The sequence below is a fragment of the Morone saxatilis genome, unplaced genomic scaffold, assembly GCF_004916995.1.
Source record: "Morone saxatilis isolate NCDOM2014 unplaced genomic scaffold, NCSU_SB_2.0 Contig16, whole genome shotgun sequence".
In the NCBI taxonomy this organism is placed as follows: domain Eukaryota; kingdom Metazoa; phylum Chordata; class Actinopteri; family Moronidae; genus Morone; species Morone saxatilis.
Window position 1 is genome coordinate 2,697,764 of NW_023339718.1, and position 19,573 is coordinate 2,717,336.

At 40.9% G+C, this 19,573-nt stretch overlaps 2 protein-coding genes across 3 annotated transcripts in view; one reads left to right on the forward strand and one right to left on the reverse strand.

The window, feature by feature from the left end:
• The window catches only part of LOC118325716 (retinal dehydrogenase 1-like), a 10,767-nt gene extending 5,404 nt beyond the window's left edge, over positions 1 to 5,363 (reverse strand). Inside the window, exons 1-4 of one of the 2 annotated variants that reach the window (XM_035658498.1) lie at positions 5,337 to 5,363; positions 1,665 to 1,709; positions 736 to 840; positions 56 to 196 (exon numbers count right to left, since the gene is read on the reverse strand). In XM_035658498.1, the coding sequence (XP_035514391.1) occupies positions 56 to 196; positions 736 to 840; positions 1,665 to 1,709; positions 5,337 to 5,363 (318 nt within the window). Of the gene's footprint in view, positions 1 to 55; positions 197 to 735; positions 841 to 1,664; positions 1,838 to 3,449; positions 3,606 to 5,336 lie in introns of those variants that run through there. The other variant, XM_035658497.1, reaches the window with a different exon arrangement.
• A 2,259-nt stretch (positions 5,364 to 7,622) lies between these two features.
• Positions 7,623 to 13,120, forward strand: LOC118325865 (cytochrome P450 1A1). The gene is made up of 7 exons (XM_035658708.1): positions 7,623 to 7,892; positions 7,979 to 8,587; positions 9,793 to 9,916; positions 10,007 to 10,096; positions 12,444 to 12,567; positions 12,644 to 12,730; positions 12,838 to 13,120. Exons 1-7 carry the CDS (start codon positions 7,623 to 7,625, stop codon positions 13,118 to 13,120), a joined length of 1,587 nt encoding a protein of 528 aa, XP_035514601.1.
• The last annotated feature ends 6,453 nt before the right edge of the window (positions 13,121 to 19,573 follow it).

Below are 19,573 nucleotides of genomic sequence, written 5' to 3' on the forward strand. Positions count from 1 at the left end.
TGTGTAGCAAAATTGTGTGTGTGTGTGTGTGTGTGTGTGTGTGTGTGTTTCTCACTGCCAGTAGTAGCCGGTCTCTCTCCACTAAGTCTGCAAGTCTGTTAAGGAGTTGACCACGGTCTGAGGCGTCCATGGAACGCCACAGCGACCCTATCTGGAAGGCGGCTCTGGCACTCCTCACTGCCTTGTCCACATCTTCCTACAGGAGGTTCAAGTGGAGGAGGCGGTCACCAAAGTCAAGACAGAAATAAATGAAACTGTTACAGGATAAGGGAAAGGTGAAAGACCTGAACATAAGCTATATTCACACAGCCTTCACCCTCTGCTAAACAGCTTCGTCCTGCATTTAGAAAATCACAGTTAAAACAAACAAAGGGTACAAGAGCAATAAGAAGAAAACACTGAATATGTCAAAAAAGAAGCTTCGTCAGTATGAAGAATTGTTAAAAATAGAAAAAATACATAAAACAGACAGAGAATTGTATAAAATGTGCCTAAAAACATCAAGAAAACTCATCTCTGATGTAATATTTACAGGAAATAATCTTAATAATCTTCACTATTTGGGTTAATTGCAAAGTTTTTCAGTTGTTCTGTACTGTTGTTGTTATGCACTGAATGTAATATGAAATAACCATCAAATATGTCACTCAGTCAGGGGTTGTCAGTTTACTCAATGACAGAAAAGGGGTCCCTTAAGGAAAAAGGTTGGGAACCACTGATGTATAATATACTCACAGGGTCAGCCTCGTCCACTTCACACAGCAGCTTCCCTGTGGCGGGATTATACACAGGAATCTTTCTTCCGCTGCTGGACTCATGCCACTCGTTATTGATGAACAACTGAGATACCAGAGGAGGATCAAAAAAAGAACAATACGCACAGAAACAGATTCTTCAAGTACTTTTTTTTTTCCTAAACACATGGCGCACAGTATCAGCTCTTCTCAGCCTGATGAAATTAATAACCTGTGTTTAGTGGGAGTCATTTTGCCTGCTGTGTTGTTTTTTTATGAGATGCATCTGGCTTGAAGAGTATTTTCAGGTAATTACTTTCAACCGTGCCCTGACTGATAAATGACCAGTAAATATTGTTCTGCTTGTTTCATCTTGTTAAAACCAAGTCTCCATTCACCTCTAATTACAAGCCGACACGCCACGTTTTTCATTTTCATTTTTAACACAAACCACAATTGCTAAATTGGTACACAATGCCATATTAAAGGCCAAGTGAACCAATTAACCAACCAACGTCGATTCACCGAAATACAGACCAGATGATGCAACTCACAATCTGCCTGGTAAGAAAGCAACACAGTTACAGTTTAGTGATACATGTTAGGGTGAGGATAAAAGGAAATATCAAAACCACAATTCTTTCAAATTTAGAATAGTAAGACTTATAATACTTGATTTTCTGATGTAAAACTCTTATAAAGATCACTGTGTAGTGGAACAGAACCACACCAATATATGCAAAAAGTTGCTGATTTATATATTCAAATAAAATCTCTTAATCCTGAGTGTCTGAGTAAATTATGTGGAATTTTGCAAACCTTTTTCTTAGGAGATAAACTGCCCTCTAGGAACAAAAAAATCTGATCTGGAGCTCAGTTGTTTGGTTCAGTCCCGTCTGCTTTGTGTCTCGACTGCCGGGTGCAGCTTACCTTCGTGTACTGGATGTGGGGGTCTGGGATTGGTGTAGGCAGGGCCTGCGTCTCAGGTCCGTCTGCAGGCTGTGGTTGATGGTTCTGGTTTGGACCCTGGTGGTTGCACCCGTTGCCAGGCTGCTGCTGGTGGCCGCTGTCGGACTGGGAGTTCATGTTGACATGCTTTCCCTCTGAAAAATACAAATGGAAAATGGATGTCCAATCCACAGAGATGGCAAAAGTACAAAAAAGACTATGGTAAAAGTAGAAGTACTGAAAAAGTACAGGCTCTGAAATGTTTGTATAAAAGGTTTCTCTAAAGCACATTTCTACCGACTGTTTCTGTGCAAAGCTTTAAACTTCAAATACGGTCACATTGTCCTCTCTTGTCTGTTTCATATTAGTTTTCATCACATTACATCTGTCATGCGTGAAATGCACCGGTCTTGATGTTAGAAAGTGTTGCAATGATGCAAAAAATACAAATAATAATCAATAATTCATCTCAAAGGCCTGTTTTGAAAATGTAAGGAGCAGAAAGTGCAGATATTTGTGTAAAAATGAAGCCACCAAGTAATGTACAGATACCTGAAAAAACTACTTAAGTACAGTAACAAAGTGTTTGTACTTTGCTACTGCCCAACTCCGCCACTTGAGCTTGTTTTCCCTGTGCATGCGTGTGTGTTCACTCAACACTGTAGTGCATGTGTGAACACTTGATGTGAAAGTTAACGTCTGGATCGCTGAGTGAGAATAGCTCCTTTCATGTTTCACCATAACCCTGTGAATAAGTTGCCATCCCAACCGGCTGGAGAGAAACTGCACCAAATGAGGTACTGGCACTGTCGGCAGGGTAACACCAGCGGGGTCAAGGGTTACGACTGGCACCATAAAGTCGGGCTGGCTCTGAGTTGTGGACTAGCCTGACCTCATTTGGACAGAGAAGATCGGAGAACAGCAGGATGCAGGCCCGGGGCAACAACACTACCAGAGGTGTCGTAATAACTCTAAGCTTTGATTGTAAATGATAAGAAACAGTTTAAAGAGTTGTCTGATATAAAAAAGAGATGATTAAGAATATTCCACCATGCGTGCAGAGCCATGTAAGTGGAACAGACAACTAGGTAGCACTAACACTATATTAACAGTGTGGACTAATGTAAGTGTTTTCTGTAATCTGGTCCCTTCAAAATAAATGGTAAATGGAACCAACAACTCTCAGATTCTTAGATGATCCACTCAACCTGAGCCACAGCAATGCCAAATATTTAGCTTTGAGCTTAATATTCTTGCTGTGGTGCTTTCAGTAAATAATTGGCTTTTGCAGCAGAATGGATGTTACAATGACTGAATTATGGGATATATGTTGCCCTAAAGCTAAATAGTAAATCAGTTTTCCCTCCAGAATGAAGTACAAATACAAAAAATGTTTCAAAATAATGGGATTCACTAAAAATAAATAGGATTTGGAAATTTTAAAGAAAGCTAATTTTACACACACCTGCAAAAGTGCTTAGAATAATTAAAATTAAAATTTAAACATGAGGAAAAAGTAAGAAAAACAGTGTAAAAACATGAAAAACTGCCAATTAAAAGAATATAAATCTCTTTAAATGACATTAATATGGAACAGAGACATATGATGATTTAAGGGTTCAGTCAAACATAAAGTGTATAACCTGAATTTAAAGGTGTGTAATATCCTTCTTCCACATTAAGCTCCAAAATGAAACATAATGTTTGGTAATGTCTGACAGATTCAGGGTGTAAACTGAAGCTCGCAGTCTTTAAAAAGTTACCAACCTGCAGACGGAGCCGGTGAGTTTCCTCCGGTCTGGTGGATTCCGGTCACGGGCATGTTGCAGTTGTCTGTCCGCCTTTCTCTCACCGTCAGTGGACCGGAGACCCGCCGAGCAGCTTTATATATACCTGCCGCACTCAAGCATCAGGGTACCGCCGCACCGGGAGTCCTCGGTCCTCTGAGGGTCCCGCTGCACGCGCTAATCACCGTTCAGACGGAACCAATCCCAGTTTACCCCACGTGCCCCGCGAGGCTGGGGCGCGCGCAGCTCAGTTCCTCTGAGTTACAGTGAATGGTAGGTATCTGTAATGTTATAGGTTCTTATTTATTGATCTTTTCTGTACATTTCATGTTTCATAAACAGTCAGGAGACAGGAATTTAACTTTTTTAGCGCCCTTACTTTTGATAAATAAGAAAGTTTTTCCCATGTTATATATATTTTTCTTCTTTTTTTGCAGGATTAAAAATCTGGCATACACAGGCCTTTGCTTTTACCACAATATCTGACCTTTTCGTACTAAAAATGTATTACCTTATTTGTATCTACAGGACACATACTCTGCATGTATAAGTGTTTGAAACTCTTCATTGCTTCAAATCTTTTTTTATTGAGCCACAGAAAGTTATACAGAGTATATAATTGTGTCAGTGTTCATTTTCAAAATATCTTAATTTACATTTATAGATAGATGAAATAAAAGCATTGTATTTTAGAATGGGACAGTATCAAACACAAGCAATAATAAATAAAAAGTAAGAATAAGATGAATGCATATATACAAAATCTAAATCTAAGAACAGGTGCATAAATTAGATAATGCAGTCTTGGAGCCATCCTTATCTTCCTAACCCCCTACCCATCTCTCATTCATTCAGTGATTGGATAAAATAAAGCAGAAATAAAAGGGAAATTGTGATCAGATGCTCAGGAGCTCCTGTCTGCACGGTAAGATATGAGTGGTTGTCAAATCACATTGTATTGCAAGAGCCTGTCAAATTAAATTAGACTCTTCTTAAGTTATGTGAATTCATATTTATCTTCTTTTTTAAATTGCTTTCCCCCTTAAATAGATAACAAATGTCTAATAATCTAATAACAAAGTCTGATCCAAACACCTTATCAGTGTTTTTGCTGTGTAAGCTGAAGCATAAAAAGCTGCTTTGAGCAAGGCCAGATATTTGAACCTCTAAGTCTTTGAAGTTACGGCCACTTGTTGCATGTGCTTCATTGCATCACTTCGTGTCCACACGCAGCTCATTCAGAGGGATAGGCCCGTCTACGAGGCAGCAAACATAATTGGGAAGATGTTTGCTTTGATAAGCTGCCTCCTGCTGCTTCGCTGTCTCCCGGGAACAATGCGATCACATAACTTTGTCTGGTGCGCCTATTTTGATCCTGGCACACATCCTTTTGAGAATTGTTCTGCAGGGACAACACAACCTCTGTAATTAACCCTTGTTAAACAATGGAAAGATCAGCAGAACTGCAGAGGAAAACCATCTTCCCATACTAATGTATAGAGCTCTGTTTTGTCATACGGTTGACTTGAGGCTTATGTTATGAAGGCCGTGGGTTTGGGTGAGTTATACAGTATGTTGTGAGTGGATGGAGCACTATGCATCCGAGCACTGCTTGCCAATAAATGTATATCTTAACGATTTTGTGCCTCAATAAGGACTTTTCCTCAAAAACATTCAGTATAATTGTCAGAAAATACAAGCTCATTTCAGGTTTTTTGGCATTGTGTGTGTGGCTGTCAGGTCTGTAACCCTGGTCTTGCTTTAATGTTTGAATAAAAGCAACACATTCTCCTTCAATAGACACTTCGCCTGGCTCCACAGACTCAGTGTGTGTCTCAGCTCTGTCTGCCAGAGCTAATGACAAGACCGGACCGCCTTGGCCTGGAGAGGACATGGTCCACCGGGTCAAAGGAGCTGTCGCTTGGCCTGACAGCACTGGGTGTCCCACAGTTGAGCTTGAGCTAAATTGACGGTTCGGTGGAGAGGATGAAAGATGGAGAGCGAGAGATAGTGAGAGAACTGTGGAGGAGGATGTAGTATAAGCATGGAGGACAAGAAGGGAAATGAGAGATAAAGGTGGGAAGAAGAATGAGGAGAGAGAGGAAGGAGAGAGCTTGAAGAAGAGAGAAGTTGCAAAAGTTTTTTAACAAATCACACTGAATCTGATCTTTTCCTATTCTGATTTTGGCCACTTTGGCCTCAGTGTGAACAGTTTTTATGTGACTTTCACGTCGCTCTATATCAAAGATTTGTCTAAATTCTGCTCTGGCGGGAGTCACTCAGTGTATATGCGACCTCTGTGGGACGTCTCCTGTCTAAAGGAATCTCCTGGAGGTGGTTCAGGTTGGTGGTAACAGCAGGTTTATTTCACATCTAACCCTATAGTCATCTTTCGTGGACAAACAATGCATGCTCTGTCTCAAGAGACGGCATTACTTTAATGTTAGCAAGCTTTACTGGAGAGATTTTACTGGCTATAAAACCAGTGCCTGAAATGGAAAGTACAGATTTTTTGTACTTCTGATTTTCATCCATGAGTACCCATGCTTCTTATTGAGTACCGCCACCTGCGAGTCTAGGTACACTCCCCTGTGTAACACTGGATTTTTTTCCCCCCACCAGCGCTCTGCAAAGACCCGCGCTACTCTGCTTCTGATTTCTGAGCCAACTATTACCAGCAAGTATTTTTTATGAACTAACACACATAACTACTTAATTTGGATAGTCCGCCTCCAGATATTTTATAGAGTATTTCAACACTTTTGCCAACCAAGATGTTTTTTGCACCTAAACCTAAACCTTAGAAAACAGTTGTTGAAATGTTTCAAATACTCAGCTGCATGAACAGTGTGGCCTTGCAATGCTTTGCAAATGGCCTTGCAAATCCTTTGGAAACCAATATATGAGGTTGTATTCAGGGGTGGATCTAGGTGGCACCTACCACCCCTAAAAAAAGCTACCCCAGTTTTGTGTCAAATGTTGTCAAATTTAACACAATAATTCTGTAAAAAAAAAAAAAAATAATAAAAAAAAGTAAATGAATTTAATAATCTGTTATGGTCACATTTTAGACTATTATTTGGAAAAATGTCTGAATATTTGGAAAGAAAACAATGTATTTATATATTTATATATTACTTTACTAATGTACATTTGAATATCTTCATTCGGGGGCGTTTCCAAGTAAATATTGATTGAGTGATTTTTTGGGATTAAATCAGCATCTATTTCTTTCTCTTAAAGTCTCCCTGCCACCTTCTGGCCACCCCATGAATATGTCTTTAGATCCGCCCCTGGTTGTATTGGATTTTAATATAGAGGTGTTCCTGTTATTGTGTCCACACTTCCTGTGTTGTGTATGACGATTTGAGTGAGAAACCAGCAGCAAAGCATGACCTCAGTCCAAACTGTGGGGGACATGAAGTCAATGTAAGCAGACGGACAGCGCCCCTTTGTGATCCGTCACAGGCATGACATTGTTCATAAAACTACTGGGGTCTGTGAACAAGTGGTGGAAGAAGTTAAAGTACTAATATCACATTGTTTTATTATGTACAAGTAAAAGTCGTGAATTCGAATTCAGATATTTAAATGTTGTTTTGTTAGTTTTGAAAACACATTTAATTACATATAATCCTTTAAAAATATTATTTAAACCAACGCACTGCAACTAACATCCTTGTGATGGACAGAGGGAACCAGAGAGGAGGAGCCCACGTTGTGAATGGTTCCGGTCTGCAGTCAAATGGGCCAATGTGGTCACTGGCTGGCTGGGCCGAACTCGTCCTTCACCCTGAGCCAAGTTTCTCGCCATGTGCGCCTCTCTATTGTGAGCGGGCAGCAGCTCCCTCTGCAGGGGGCCCGGCTGCTGCTGAAAGGGATGTCCCGGACTGTTCGTGAGGACCAGACCACAAACGTCTGCCTGCCTGAGTATTTTGGTCTCTGCTCTGGTCTCTGTTGTCTGGGTCGCTACTTTTACACACCAAAGTTACAGTGGATACTGCAGGGGTGAGTTTTCTATCAGAAATGTTTCTTGGCTTTGTTTCTTTATTTCTTTTAGGATCTTAACAATTTCTCCTTAATTAGAGACAATTTGTCTTTTAACAGTCTCTCTCTCTCTGTCTCTCTCAGTAGTTGCAGCTTATCTGCCAAGATGAGACTGACATTTGCGACTCTGCCCATCAAGGAGAACCCTTGTGCCTCTGTGTCTAGTGTCACTGTTGCTCTGTGTCTTCTCACCCTCCTCCTGATGGCCCTCAGGGGCCGAAAGAGTCACCACCACTACTCCCAGCTGGATCACACAAGATATCCTCCTCCTCCTGGTCCCACACCGTGGCCCCTTGTTGGCAATCTGCTCCAGATGGGGGACCAGATTCATCTTTCTCTCACCCGTTTGAGGCTCCAGTACGGCGATGTTTTCCAGGTATTACAGCAAAATGTGTTGTTTTTAGGATGGAGGATTAAGTATTCATGTATTCATTCAATCATTTGTTAATTCTTTTGGTCTAGATGCGTTTGGGCTCTTTGACTGTCGTGGTCCTGAGTGGATACAACACCATCAGACAGGCGCTGGTTCGGCAGGGAGAAGCTTTTGCCGGCCGACCTGACCTGTTCACCTTCTCTGCCGTAGCCAACGGGACCAGTATGACCTTCAGTGAGAAGTATGGACCGGCCTGGATGCTCCATAAGAAGCTGTGTAAGAATGCCCTCAGGTCTTTCTCCCAGGCTGAGCCCAGAGGGTCCGGTGCCACCTGCCTGCTGGAGGAGCAGGTCTGTGCTGAGGCAGCAGAGATGGTGCAGGTGATTCGGGAACAGGCTGCTGCTGAAGGAGAAATGGCCGGTATAGATCCAGTGAAGCCCCTGGTGACCTCAGTGGCAAACGTTGTCTGTGCCCTCTGCTTTGGGAAAAGGTACGACTACAACGACAAGGAGTTCCTCACTATTGTTCACATCAACAACGAGGTCCTGAGGATCTTTGCAGCGGGGAACCTAGCTGATTTTTTCCCCGTGTTTCGCTACATTCCAAGTCCATCTCTGAGGAAGATGGTCCAGCACATTCGCAGGATGAACGGATTCATGGAGCAGAGCATCGAGGAACACATCAAAACCTTTGATAAGGTAAGGAAGGTTTTGTTTCAGTGCAGAATTACACACAGACATGTGACAGTATTTAAAGTTTTGCTAGTTGAGTCTTTATTTGGTGGCTTTTATTGCCTTTAACTGATAGTGACAGCTGAAGAGTGACAGGAAAGGGGGGTAGAGAGAGAGGGGATTGGTTGGATTTGAACCCTGGGACACGGCATCAGTCTTGGTACATGGGGGGCCAGCTCTACCAGATGAGCTATGCAGCTAACTGCATGTTAGACGTAGAATAATAATTGACAATTTAAGAGTTTTGAAGGGACATGCAATGCAAAATTAAAATTTCAAAGAAAGCTGAACCCGGTGTCACATGCTGACAATGACCAATTCTCCACAATGATTTGTTAAATGTTATAATGATATCATAATGACTAACTAACTAACTTTATCTCGCCCGGACCTCCCCAGGGACACTCAGTGAATGGAAGTGAAATTATAACATTGGATATCAAAAGGAGTTTTGACACATACAACAACCTACATGTGTGCAATTCTGTTATTATTATAGATTACAGCAATTGTTGTGAATTTCACTCTTTTTCCCCACTTTTTTTTATGAATTTGTGGTTGTGTGCAGTTATGTAAAACAGCAGGCTATATTATCTTAATTATTTAATGTCTATGGGATGAAACAACATAATCATGATCCCATAGGCATCCCAGTTTTGTCTGAGGGAAGGTCTCAGACTTTAACCCCTGCCCTCCAATCTATTACAGTGACCACAAAATACAAATATTTCCAGGACCACCTAATGTGGTGGATGGCGCGTCTGTAAGTGTTGTTTTCTTTCGATCTGTCCCACTAATTTGCCATCCACTATTTAATCTGACATTGCACTCATGCAGTAGTAGTTGTGACAGTAACTGTAGCCAAAGAAATAACAAACAAGTTCCCTGGGAGGGGCCTTTGTTCTTGTGCAGAGTGGCTAAAATGTTCGCACGCACGCACTCTAATTAGGAATTAGCATCCCACTGGAAGACACGCGTCGTACCATAACTGATTACTGTCTCTTCCATAATTATCGCTTTTAAAACGTCAAAGCTCTATTTCTCTTCTAGTCTGCATTGCCGTTGATCAACCTACAGTTGATAAAGATAGCTAGATGTTTCAGTGATGATAACGACAATGATTTAAGCGAGACAAACAATGTTAAATATCTTGTGTGTTTGTGTGATTGCAGAACTGTATCCGGGACATTACAGACGCTCTGATTGCACTTTGTGAGGACAGAGAAGAAAATAAGGATATGTCTATGCTCTCCAACTCTCAGGTCATTCACAGTGTCATCGACATCTTTGGAGCAGGTTAGACACGCTGCGGATTCAACCTATATTATCATTAATGATAAATAATTGTGGATGAAGATGGTTACTCTCTTTTGTGATTTTCTAAAGGATTTGACACCATCATCGCTGGTTTACAGTGGAGCCTGTTGTACCTGATCAAGTTTCCTGACATCCAGGACAGAATCCATCAGGAGATAGGTACGGTCTTATGACGTGTATTAAGACAAATATAGTCTGAGTGCAATAATAATGTGAGTCCATTGTGTTTTTTTCTGCAAAAAAATTCCACATTAAATCCTCAAAAAGGCTGCTACTCCTTCTACCTCATTAAAAACTCAAATAATCTATGAATAATGCAACTCTTGTTCATTTCTAAAGCTTTCCTGCTGGACATAAGATGTCTCCTACTCACTGTATAAGTCCATTTTCAGTGTTATGTCACTGGTGGCTTAAATTTTACATTCCACACTTGTATAAGTTGGCAAACTATGACCGAGGATTGGAATTCTAGATATTTTTGATTGTCACAAATCTGATTTCAGATTTTCAAGAAACTTCACTTTCAGCAGATGAATGTGAAAACATCCTTCAAGTGTCAAACTCCGCACATACATCATTCTGTACAGTGAAGCTCGAACATCACACTGTACAAACAAGAAGAAAAACAGATTTTTGACTAGAGGGGGCACTTCAAATGTGACTCTGCTGTCCATATTGGTGTGATGTGCCTTTTTTTTTGTACTCCGTCTTTACAACAAATCTTTTCTAGAAATGGAGCCACTGTACTTCTTACAGATCATTACAGCATCTTATCTAAAAAAAAGAATTTATGCTATGCTAAATAGCGAAGGCTAGTCCAATACCCAGTGACGCATTCTCATATCCAGAAATAGAAGGTGGCTCATTAATGATTAACGCATCACTGATGAGCAAAGATTGTGGCTGGTGGTTTAATTTTAGAGAAGAAGGTGTTACATACAGTAGTTCTTAATATTTAAGAAATGAAAAAGATGCTGAGATCAGTGCCAAATCGGGCTCTTATCTGTTGAAATATGTAAAATATTCAATCCAAAAAGACATCTTTAAGGACACAAATAGGTAAAAAAAATGACATCTTTTTAAGAAATGTATCATCAGCACAGGAATAGCCTGGCATATGTGATGTCTGTTATATAGTATTAAAAAAAAGTATACAAATTTCAGGCAGAATCAACATAATGGAAGCTCAACAAAGGCCAACCCGAGTGCCCTTCCCGGACAGACAGAATCCGACAGCCACCAGAGGAACTCACAAAAGATCAGTCCAATTTGCTGACGCCAGAACTACTTTTGTGGGTTGACAGAACTGGTGCTGTCTGTTCTGAGGCACGTTGCATTTTCACACAGAGAGAGAAAGAGAGAGAGAGAGAGAGAGTGAGAGAGAGGGGGGGAGACACTAAGAGGAGACAGGATGAAACAGAACGAGAGAGGGAGGCACAGCCAGAGAAAGAAAGAAAGAAAGAAAGAAAGAAAGAAAGGTTGGAGGGTTGTTCCAGACAGACACAAAGGCCGCAACACGCAAGGCACAAAGTTTGACATTCTTCACTTACTTATCACCTCAATTAATTTTAAATCAAGCTTTCATTCCACTGTTTACAGTGGGATCGCCACTTTGCTGGAAACCTTATGAATGAATTAGTGAGAGCAACATTTTTAATTGATTTGAAAGATGAACATTGTTCATGTCGGCGTAAATACTTGTTTGTGCAATGTTACAAACTTCAAAGATACAATAGACCTCAGCTATTTTAACCCCAGTGATTCTCAGGCTTCTTGATGTTACATACCCCCAAATGGATACAGGTCAGGCTGCAGACCGCGTATTTAATAAGATGTAGTCTCAGGGATCATGCTTATACATTCTTTTATCAACCTAACTTTTAGCTAATTATATAATAGGGAAATAAAAAGATTCTCTTCATTCTGACTGAACTCAAGTGCAGCTCAAATTTACAGACAATGAACTTTTGAGGTCTAGAATTGTAATGACTTATATCAGGAACTTTCTATATAGCTGAGCGATTTGATGTCAGACCCCAACTTCAATTAACCGTCTTTTCAATTGGGAAAAGCAGCAGCCTCCATTGTCATTTAAGAATGGTGTCTTCTCGATGTGTCACACCTAGCGCCCAACTCTGTAGCTGTTAGTACTTCCTCAAAGGACTGTAACCCCATGATCCTAGACTCAACAAATCTGGAAATATATCAGTGTTTGTTCTTGTAGGTAGTCGGGACACAGGTCCTCATAGTTTTAAAAAAGATATCAGCTATTATGAAACATGAAGCTCCAGTTTTGACAGTTATTTGCATCCTGGTCAACAACTTTACAAACTGCACCTTAATGAACCTTTTGTTTGGAAAATGGTGGTGTTCAAAGGACATATCTCTCTTGGGCCACGTTCTCTAACACAGTCTCAGGGGCATAAAACTTTAAATTGTAAAAAAGCTTACCCAGTTTTCCATAAATCTCTAATGTGGTTTGGTGCTGGTTTTTTTCTTTTTGTAGACGAACACATTGGCACAGCCAGACATCCGAGGTTTTCAGATAAGCCGAAGATGCCTTTCACAGAAGCATTCATATATGAAGTTTTTCGTCACGCTTCATATGTCCCTTTTACCATTCCTCACTGGTAAGACAGTTGATTTGATTGCAGTACAATCATGCTTGCAGTTGTGTGTACTTTACTCTGGTTGTCTCTCCTTCAGTACCACCAGAAACATCACCCTGAATGGATACTTCATTCCCAAAGATACATGTGTCTTCATTAACCAGTATCAAGTCAATCATGATGCGTGAGTATCCAAAAGCAATCATCAACACATTACGACGTGCTAAAGTTGGTAACAGTGTCTTTTATTTAACTGATTGATCGATCTTCATGTTCTTCTCTCTGTCCCAGTGATCTTTGGGGCGATGCGGACACATTTCGCCCCGGACGCTTCCTAGGTTCATCAGGACTCCTCAACAAGGATCTGACAGAGAAGGTTCTCATCTTTGGCATGGGGAAGAGACGCTGTCTCGGTGATGGAGTCGCACGCTTGGAGATGTTTGTCTTTCTCACCACGCTGCTCCGCGGGCTGCGAATCGGAAGTGTTCCAGGGCAGGAGCTGGATCTCAGCACCGATTTTGGTCTGACTATGAAACCACGTCCATACAGGATTACTGTGTCCTCAAGGTTTTAGCCAGCCAAAAAACATGTGATGCGCTGTGAGGATGTTTTGGAATATGTTAACCTTAATTATGCAACAGAGATACAGTACCTCTCATGACTGTTGCAACTAAAGGGAAATATGCTGTATGTACAGATGTGTTTCTGTTTTAGAAATGAGCTAGAATTAGCACTGAATATGAACTAACTTTATGTTTGTGTTGGAAACAATATTTATGACAAGCGAGGGTCATTCAAAGTGCTTCTGTGCTCGTACTTTGAAAGGGTCCCTCCGCCTTCCTGTTCCACCACATTAAAAATGAAAGTAGCCCCTCACTAAAAGCCTTTATCTTAAGTTATTAGTTCCAGTTAAACAGTGAGGGAGGGAGAGAGCGGGTGTTTCAGATTGGCGATCAGCGCTTCAGGCCTCAAACTGTGTTCATGCAGGGTTCATCCTCACTCTCGTCAGGGCCTCTTCTCCTTCTCCTCGCTTCAACTTTTCTCCTATCTCCTTCTCATCAGTTCGATTCCTTTTATCTTCTAATGTCCTCTTCTTCTTCCTGTCTTTTCCCCGTTCCCTAGCTCCTCCTCCTCCTCCTCTTTTTTTGTAGCTTCAAAGCAAACACTAACTCATCTGCCCTCATCTCCAAAGTCTCCCCCAGTGGCTCTCTGAGGAATGACGCAAAAATATATATTAAGACATACAAGTTCCCTCGTCTCTGAACATCGGTGCTGTGACCTCCCACACACTCAGATTAGATACAGTCCCGCACATCTTTAAGGGGCGTAAAGAGGACAGCGCAGTGTGAAATCAGGCATTTCAAAATGTAAAGAGGCATGGCAGTATGCCTACGAACAAGAAGAGCAATAACTGGGAACTTCATCCTTAAATGCAAAGTTTGAAAGTTATGTTCATGGCGGTATTTTCTCTTTTAAACTCTTATCTATCCGGAGAAAGTCTACTGAAGGCTCATGGACTTAACTGCACTTTACAGACAGTCTTCTAGTGTCGGCCAGTGAGTTGTTACACTTAAACAATAGGAAGTTGAGAGCAAACAACAATTTTTTTTAATTAGTCCAGTATTGAGCAAAAGTGCTGCGAAACAGGTGCACAGTTAAAGTGGATCCACTAAAAGTGCCACTCATATTGGGCTCATATTGTTATTATAAGGAAATATATAAGGATACAGAGATAGACATTTTTGCTAAAGAATAAGATCTATTTTGTTCTGTTCAAAGCCACCAGACTCATCTGACAAAAACATTAATTTTACCTCTCAGAGCCAGAGACGGGAGTTGCCTGTTGTTCTAATGTTGCCTCCATCAGTTAGTTTCTTTCTGTTATTGTGTGACTTTGGTTTGTTTGAATCTGAACTAACCATCTCCACCATTAAGTAGAAATCCTCAAATCCTCCAGTTCGTTTGTTTCCAGCAGTTAACCTTGTCAATTAAACAAATATTTGCTTATTCATAGATTTTGGATTTTTCCGTGAGCATTTCAGTAGCAATGAGGATTTTTAATTGTGTTTCAATTTTTATCTTGCTTTATTTCTGTAACATCTGTTTTGCTCATTTGTCTTTTTGCTTGTATCTGTACACATGTCTGTCTTTGTGACAGACTTTGGTTTGCTTTTAAAAGTGTTATATAAAGTGCTATATAAATTTAAAAAAAGAACTTAATATTACGTATTTAAGCCACTGCATAGAATACAAGCTGATTTGAAATCATATTCCCTAAAGGATGAATTGTAATAATTTTGGTGATCTTCTGAGTTTTCTACTTGCGAAATAAGCATATAAGGTATAATAAGGTTTTGACTTGTCCTCTTGTACCGCTAATTGTACTTTGATCTATGACATTCCCATCAACCTTAGCCGTAGCTCACCTTTTGTTTATAGCTAATTAGCTAATGCTAGCAACCTTAAAATGCTTGAAAGGAATTCCCTGGTATTTTTTGTGTGTCATATGTCAGGTTTTCATTTTTAAAAATGTGGTTTTGTAAACATTAAATTACCTCTTGAAATCATTATTATAGTTAATGTCAACAGACTTTTTTGGTGGCACCAATAGTCTCTTCTTAACAATCGAAGTACTAAAATATTGTCAAATAAAACAGTAGTTTGAATGTCATCTTCTAACAATATCTTTGTATGGTGCATATAATAACTTCTAAGGTCAATACTTTCATATTGTCTTCATATGTTGTCAAACACCGTCTCATGACAGCAGGCCTTCCGCCATTTACTGTATTAAAGGCATCATTCCCAGTTTGCCTGTGTGTGGTCATGTATACAAACCATTTACGGTGGTAAATTGGTTCGTGTTGATTAATTAAACAAAACGCACCCAGAGGATGAGACCTCAGCCCCCTCATCAACCCTGTTCCCTCTCCATAAACTCTCTGTAGCTCTCTGCATCTTTGTCTCTCACTTTGTTCTGGTCCACAGAGCTCACAGTAGGATTTAAACTATGGCTGTCATTAAAGAATAACAAATCACAGTGAACATATGCTGAGTGGCCTCTGATCTAAAGCAGCCAATAAAACACAGCACGCAAAGCCAGGAATCATGGCTCTAATGTGGCATAACAAAGAGAAGCACTTTTGGGGCCCGCAGTATAGATTAAAAATGCTTAACAATTAAGATTGGGCCCAGTTGGAGACAAAAGACAGTCTACTTATAGAGACTGCGCTAACATGCCACCCACGACTCAAACAATTTTAGTCTGAAGCAGTAACTCTGACTGTGTAAGTCTGAGCCAAGGCCTAAAACAAGCCAATACACACTAAAATCAATCTCTCTATAACTCTTCAGTTACATTATTGCTTCACGACATGGTCACACATAGGTAACAGTAACATTTATTAGCGCCAACAAATTACAAAAAAATCAGCTATTTTCCATCCAAACTGCCACAAGTCTTCTCCTTCATACGGTCCTCTTAACTTTCTATCATAACGCTCTAATTTTAGTAAACTCCCTGGCCGTCTGAAAAAAAGAAAACAAGACACGGCCTTTGCGTGTTTGAGAGTGTCCATTCCCAGCCAATGGATATGACCCTGTAACAGTATAGGAACGGGTCATAGGCCCCGGAGACTTAACCTCTCAGCTCTAATGGGCTGCAAACAATAGGGGTGCAAACTGAATAACCAAGTGACTTCCTATTTGCCTCTTCAGTTACACGTGGGGCCCTGCATTGTGGGGGCCTCATTCTATAGACCCTGGCAGGCAGCACCTATTAACAAACTGCACGCAATCCCCTGAATGCAACAGTCGGTGCCCCTAATTTGAATGTTTGCGATAAACTTTAGGATTAAGTGTTCCTTCATGGGTTGAGACAATTCTCCGACTTCTTGAGCTAAATAAAGTTTACATTCATGTAGATTAAATAGTATATAAAGTAGTTAAAGGAACACTATGCAGAATTTGCTACAAAACAATGTATAAACTACAAACATAAACCCTGAATTATAACTTTTGACCCACTAGACCTGTGTGGTGGTGTCTGTGCAGAGAAGTATGGCCCCTTCCTGCAGGGTTGTGCGGAGGCGTCGCTGTGTTTATTTGTGCTTTAGAACATAACCGCTGTGAGACAATCTGAAAATAGTGTTTAACTTGATTCACTGCTTTGTTCTCACTAATGTTGCCTCCTCTAGTCATGCATTCTCTACATAGCTGAACCAAATGTGCCTTCTCCGGCTCGCTCGAGTCCTCGGACACCCACTGCTGCCGGGGGTTGACCGGGGACCACAGGTCTATAGTTAGTATACAGTGAGGCTACTTTCTGTATTTGATCATCTCCATTTCCACTTAAAGGACCAGCGAGGAGGATTTAATGATATCTAGTAGATTGCAAACAAATGAATACCGCTCGCCTTCCAAACTGTCTATAGAAACACGGTGGTTCATCATAGTGGAAAAAACAGCTTAGGTAACAAAAACAATGATTATTTTCAGGTGATTATACACAATTTTTCACAGGACTTTTAACTGTATAGGATTTTCACAGTGTGGTATTAATACTGTCCATCCCTCCATTTGACTTAAAATATATGCTAGTTCATAAGCATGTGCAGCTTAAACAAGATTTAAGAGAAGCCGCTCAAAAAATGGTCCAAACAATCACAGTTTACTCCACTATAGTACAGAATTTACAGTTCACAATTCAAATGTCCTCCTCATCCACTGTTTGTCCTGACCTCAGCTTCATGATCACCTACCAGAAAGAAAACAGAAATAAAGTTAATGATTCAATGCTGCTATCAAACTCTGGCTGTAACAAATTACAGTGCCACACACCTCTTTTAGCTGAGCAATCTCTTTGCTGTCCACGTGTCTCTGAACATTGTTGGTTATGGCTTTCACTCTCGTCGCATAACTGGAAGGTTCGGGAAGTTCAGGTGTTATTTAGAAGTTTGTTAGCATTCAAATAAACGGAAATATTAATATGTCTCCATCTCTTACACGAGAGATGTGAGCGTCTCATCGAGGTTGCACTCTGAAGGAGAGATGTTGACGATCATAAGGGTTTTGGCATTTCCACCCAGTGAGTCTTGCATCACCTGAGAGACGTGAAATGCAAAGGTCACTTAAGAAATCACACGCAGCTCATTTTCCATTGCTACAAACTCGCATATGATGATTTTTAGCACTACCTGTGTCAGCTTGCTATTCCTGTATGGTACATGGGGCAGTTCAGCAGACAAGGCTGAGATCACATCACCCAGAGCACTCAGAGACTTGTTAATGGAGTTGGCCTCCTGTAGAGGGGAGGGGGAATTTAAAGAGGCCATGAGAAAATATCTACTCAATCATCCTCATAATTAAAACATAAAATATGAGCAAACCTTTAGCTGGTGGTCCTTAGCACCAGTCTTGGCTGCTCTCTCACTGCCTGCCAGGTCCACGAGGCTCAGCTTCCCGTTGCTCACACTCCCATTGGTCAGATTCCTGCTCTCCACCATGATGCCAACAATGAGATGGGAGCGGGAACTCTCCACGTTCATCTCTTGGGGAACATACACCACCAAAAAAAATCAAGCTCTAAATGGACTTTTGATCACAATTCCTCGGAGCCCGAAGTGGCGTTTTCCAATCCCAAATCATTCACTTGAGAATCATATAAAACTAGGGTGTCTAGGTGCCCCCCTTTATGTGGGACTGCACAGTATTTTTGTCCCATGTCCCACATATTGATTGGCTCTAGTTTTCAAAAGTCACAGATGCTTTTCTAAAATCGGAAACCAAATCAAAATTCTGAGCCACCACAAAGTCACAAACTATGCAGATTTATGTCATAGCCCCGAGATGTAGAACAAAGTGGTTTAAAAATAGCTTTGTTCCAGCAGCTATCATTCAGATTAGAGTTCTACTGGTTTTTACCTTATTTATTTCAGTGTTTTTTTTTACTGATCTCTCACTGTACGTCCTGATTTTTAGACTTAGACTTTGATCTTTGATCTTCGATCTTTTATCTTAATCCGTTATTGTACATGTTCATCATGTTTGTCTATTGTCTGAGTTGTTGAAACTGAGGTTAAATATGATGGAAACTACCACAAAGAAAAGGAAATGCAGCTAAAACAAAGGTTGCATATTCAATCACTGAATAATCTAATAATACATATTTATTTATATATATATATATTATACTATACTAAGTAAGTATTTTTAGTATTTATTATCTAGTTCTTAGCGTCCCCAGCTCCCTGTTCCTGTTCCTGTAGGACTGTGTGCATCTATAAAACAATGTTGCTCCTCTTCCTACAGTATGCTGATTCACAGTTTAGCCGCTCTGCCGCTCACCACCCGGTCCAGTAATTATGTACCTAGCTGCCGCCCCTCACACTGACTGTAACTAACACGATTAATCCAAACCATTTAGCAAGGTCCTGTTTGAACTGGGCGGCATTGCACGGTATAGAGAACTCACTGGTGGCAGAGATGTGTCGGTTGGCGCAGGCCTGCTGGAACAGAGCGTAGAGTTCCTGGGCACTGGAAGCCTCCTTTGTCTCTGCTCCTTGCGCGAACACAACCCCCTTTCTGTTCCTCTTGATCTCCACCCGCCTTGTCTGGCCATGGGACTGGGGCTGTGCGTGGGCCTCACCAGGCAGGCTCACAAAGAGGTCCTGCAGCTTGTCGTTGTACAGCTCCAGCATATAGGCTGAAACCTGAGGTAGAAGGATGAAGATGCACGGGAACAGAGAGGAAGATAGTCGAGGGAGACGAGAATAGAAAAATAATGAGAGGTTCTCTTTATTCAGCTAAAATTAAGTTAGTAATATTCTGTCTGTTACCTTGAAGTCAAATTTTGCGTTGTTCTCCCGTATGATATCGAATATGGCATTAAAGGACCTCGGCATGATTCCAGGGTTCTTCTGGTCCTTGTCCCCCACCATGGTGAAGGTCTTCCCTGAACCCGTCTGGCCATATGAAAAGATACAGACGTTGTAGCCATCGATAGCCGACTGGATCAGCCTGTAAGGGG

Excerpts from the sequence above, each read along its gene's own strand:
- LOC118325865 (XM_035658708.1), top strand. The coding sequence starts at position 7,623 with ATGAGACTGACATTTGCGACTCTGCCCATCAAGGAGAACCCTTGTGCC. Across the intron at positions 8,588-9,792 it reads ACATCAAAACCTTTGATAAG|AACTGTATCCGGGACATTAC; the intron begins GTAAGGAAGGTT and ends GTGTGATTGCAG. Across the intron at positions 12,568-12,643 it reads CCTTTTACCATTCCTCACTG|TACCACCAGAAACATCACCC; the intron begins GTAAGACAGTTG and ends TCTCTCCTTCAG.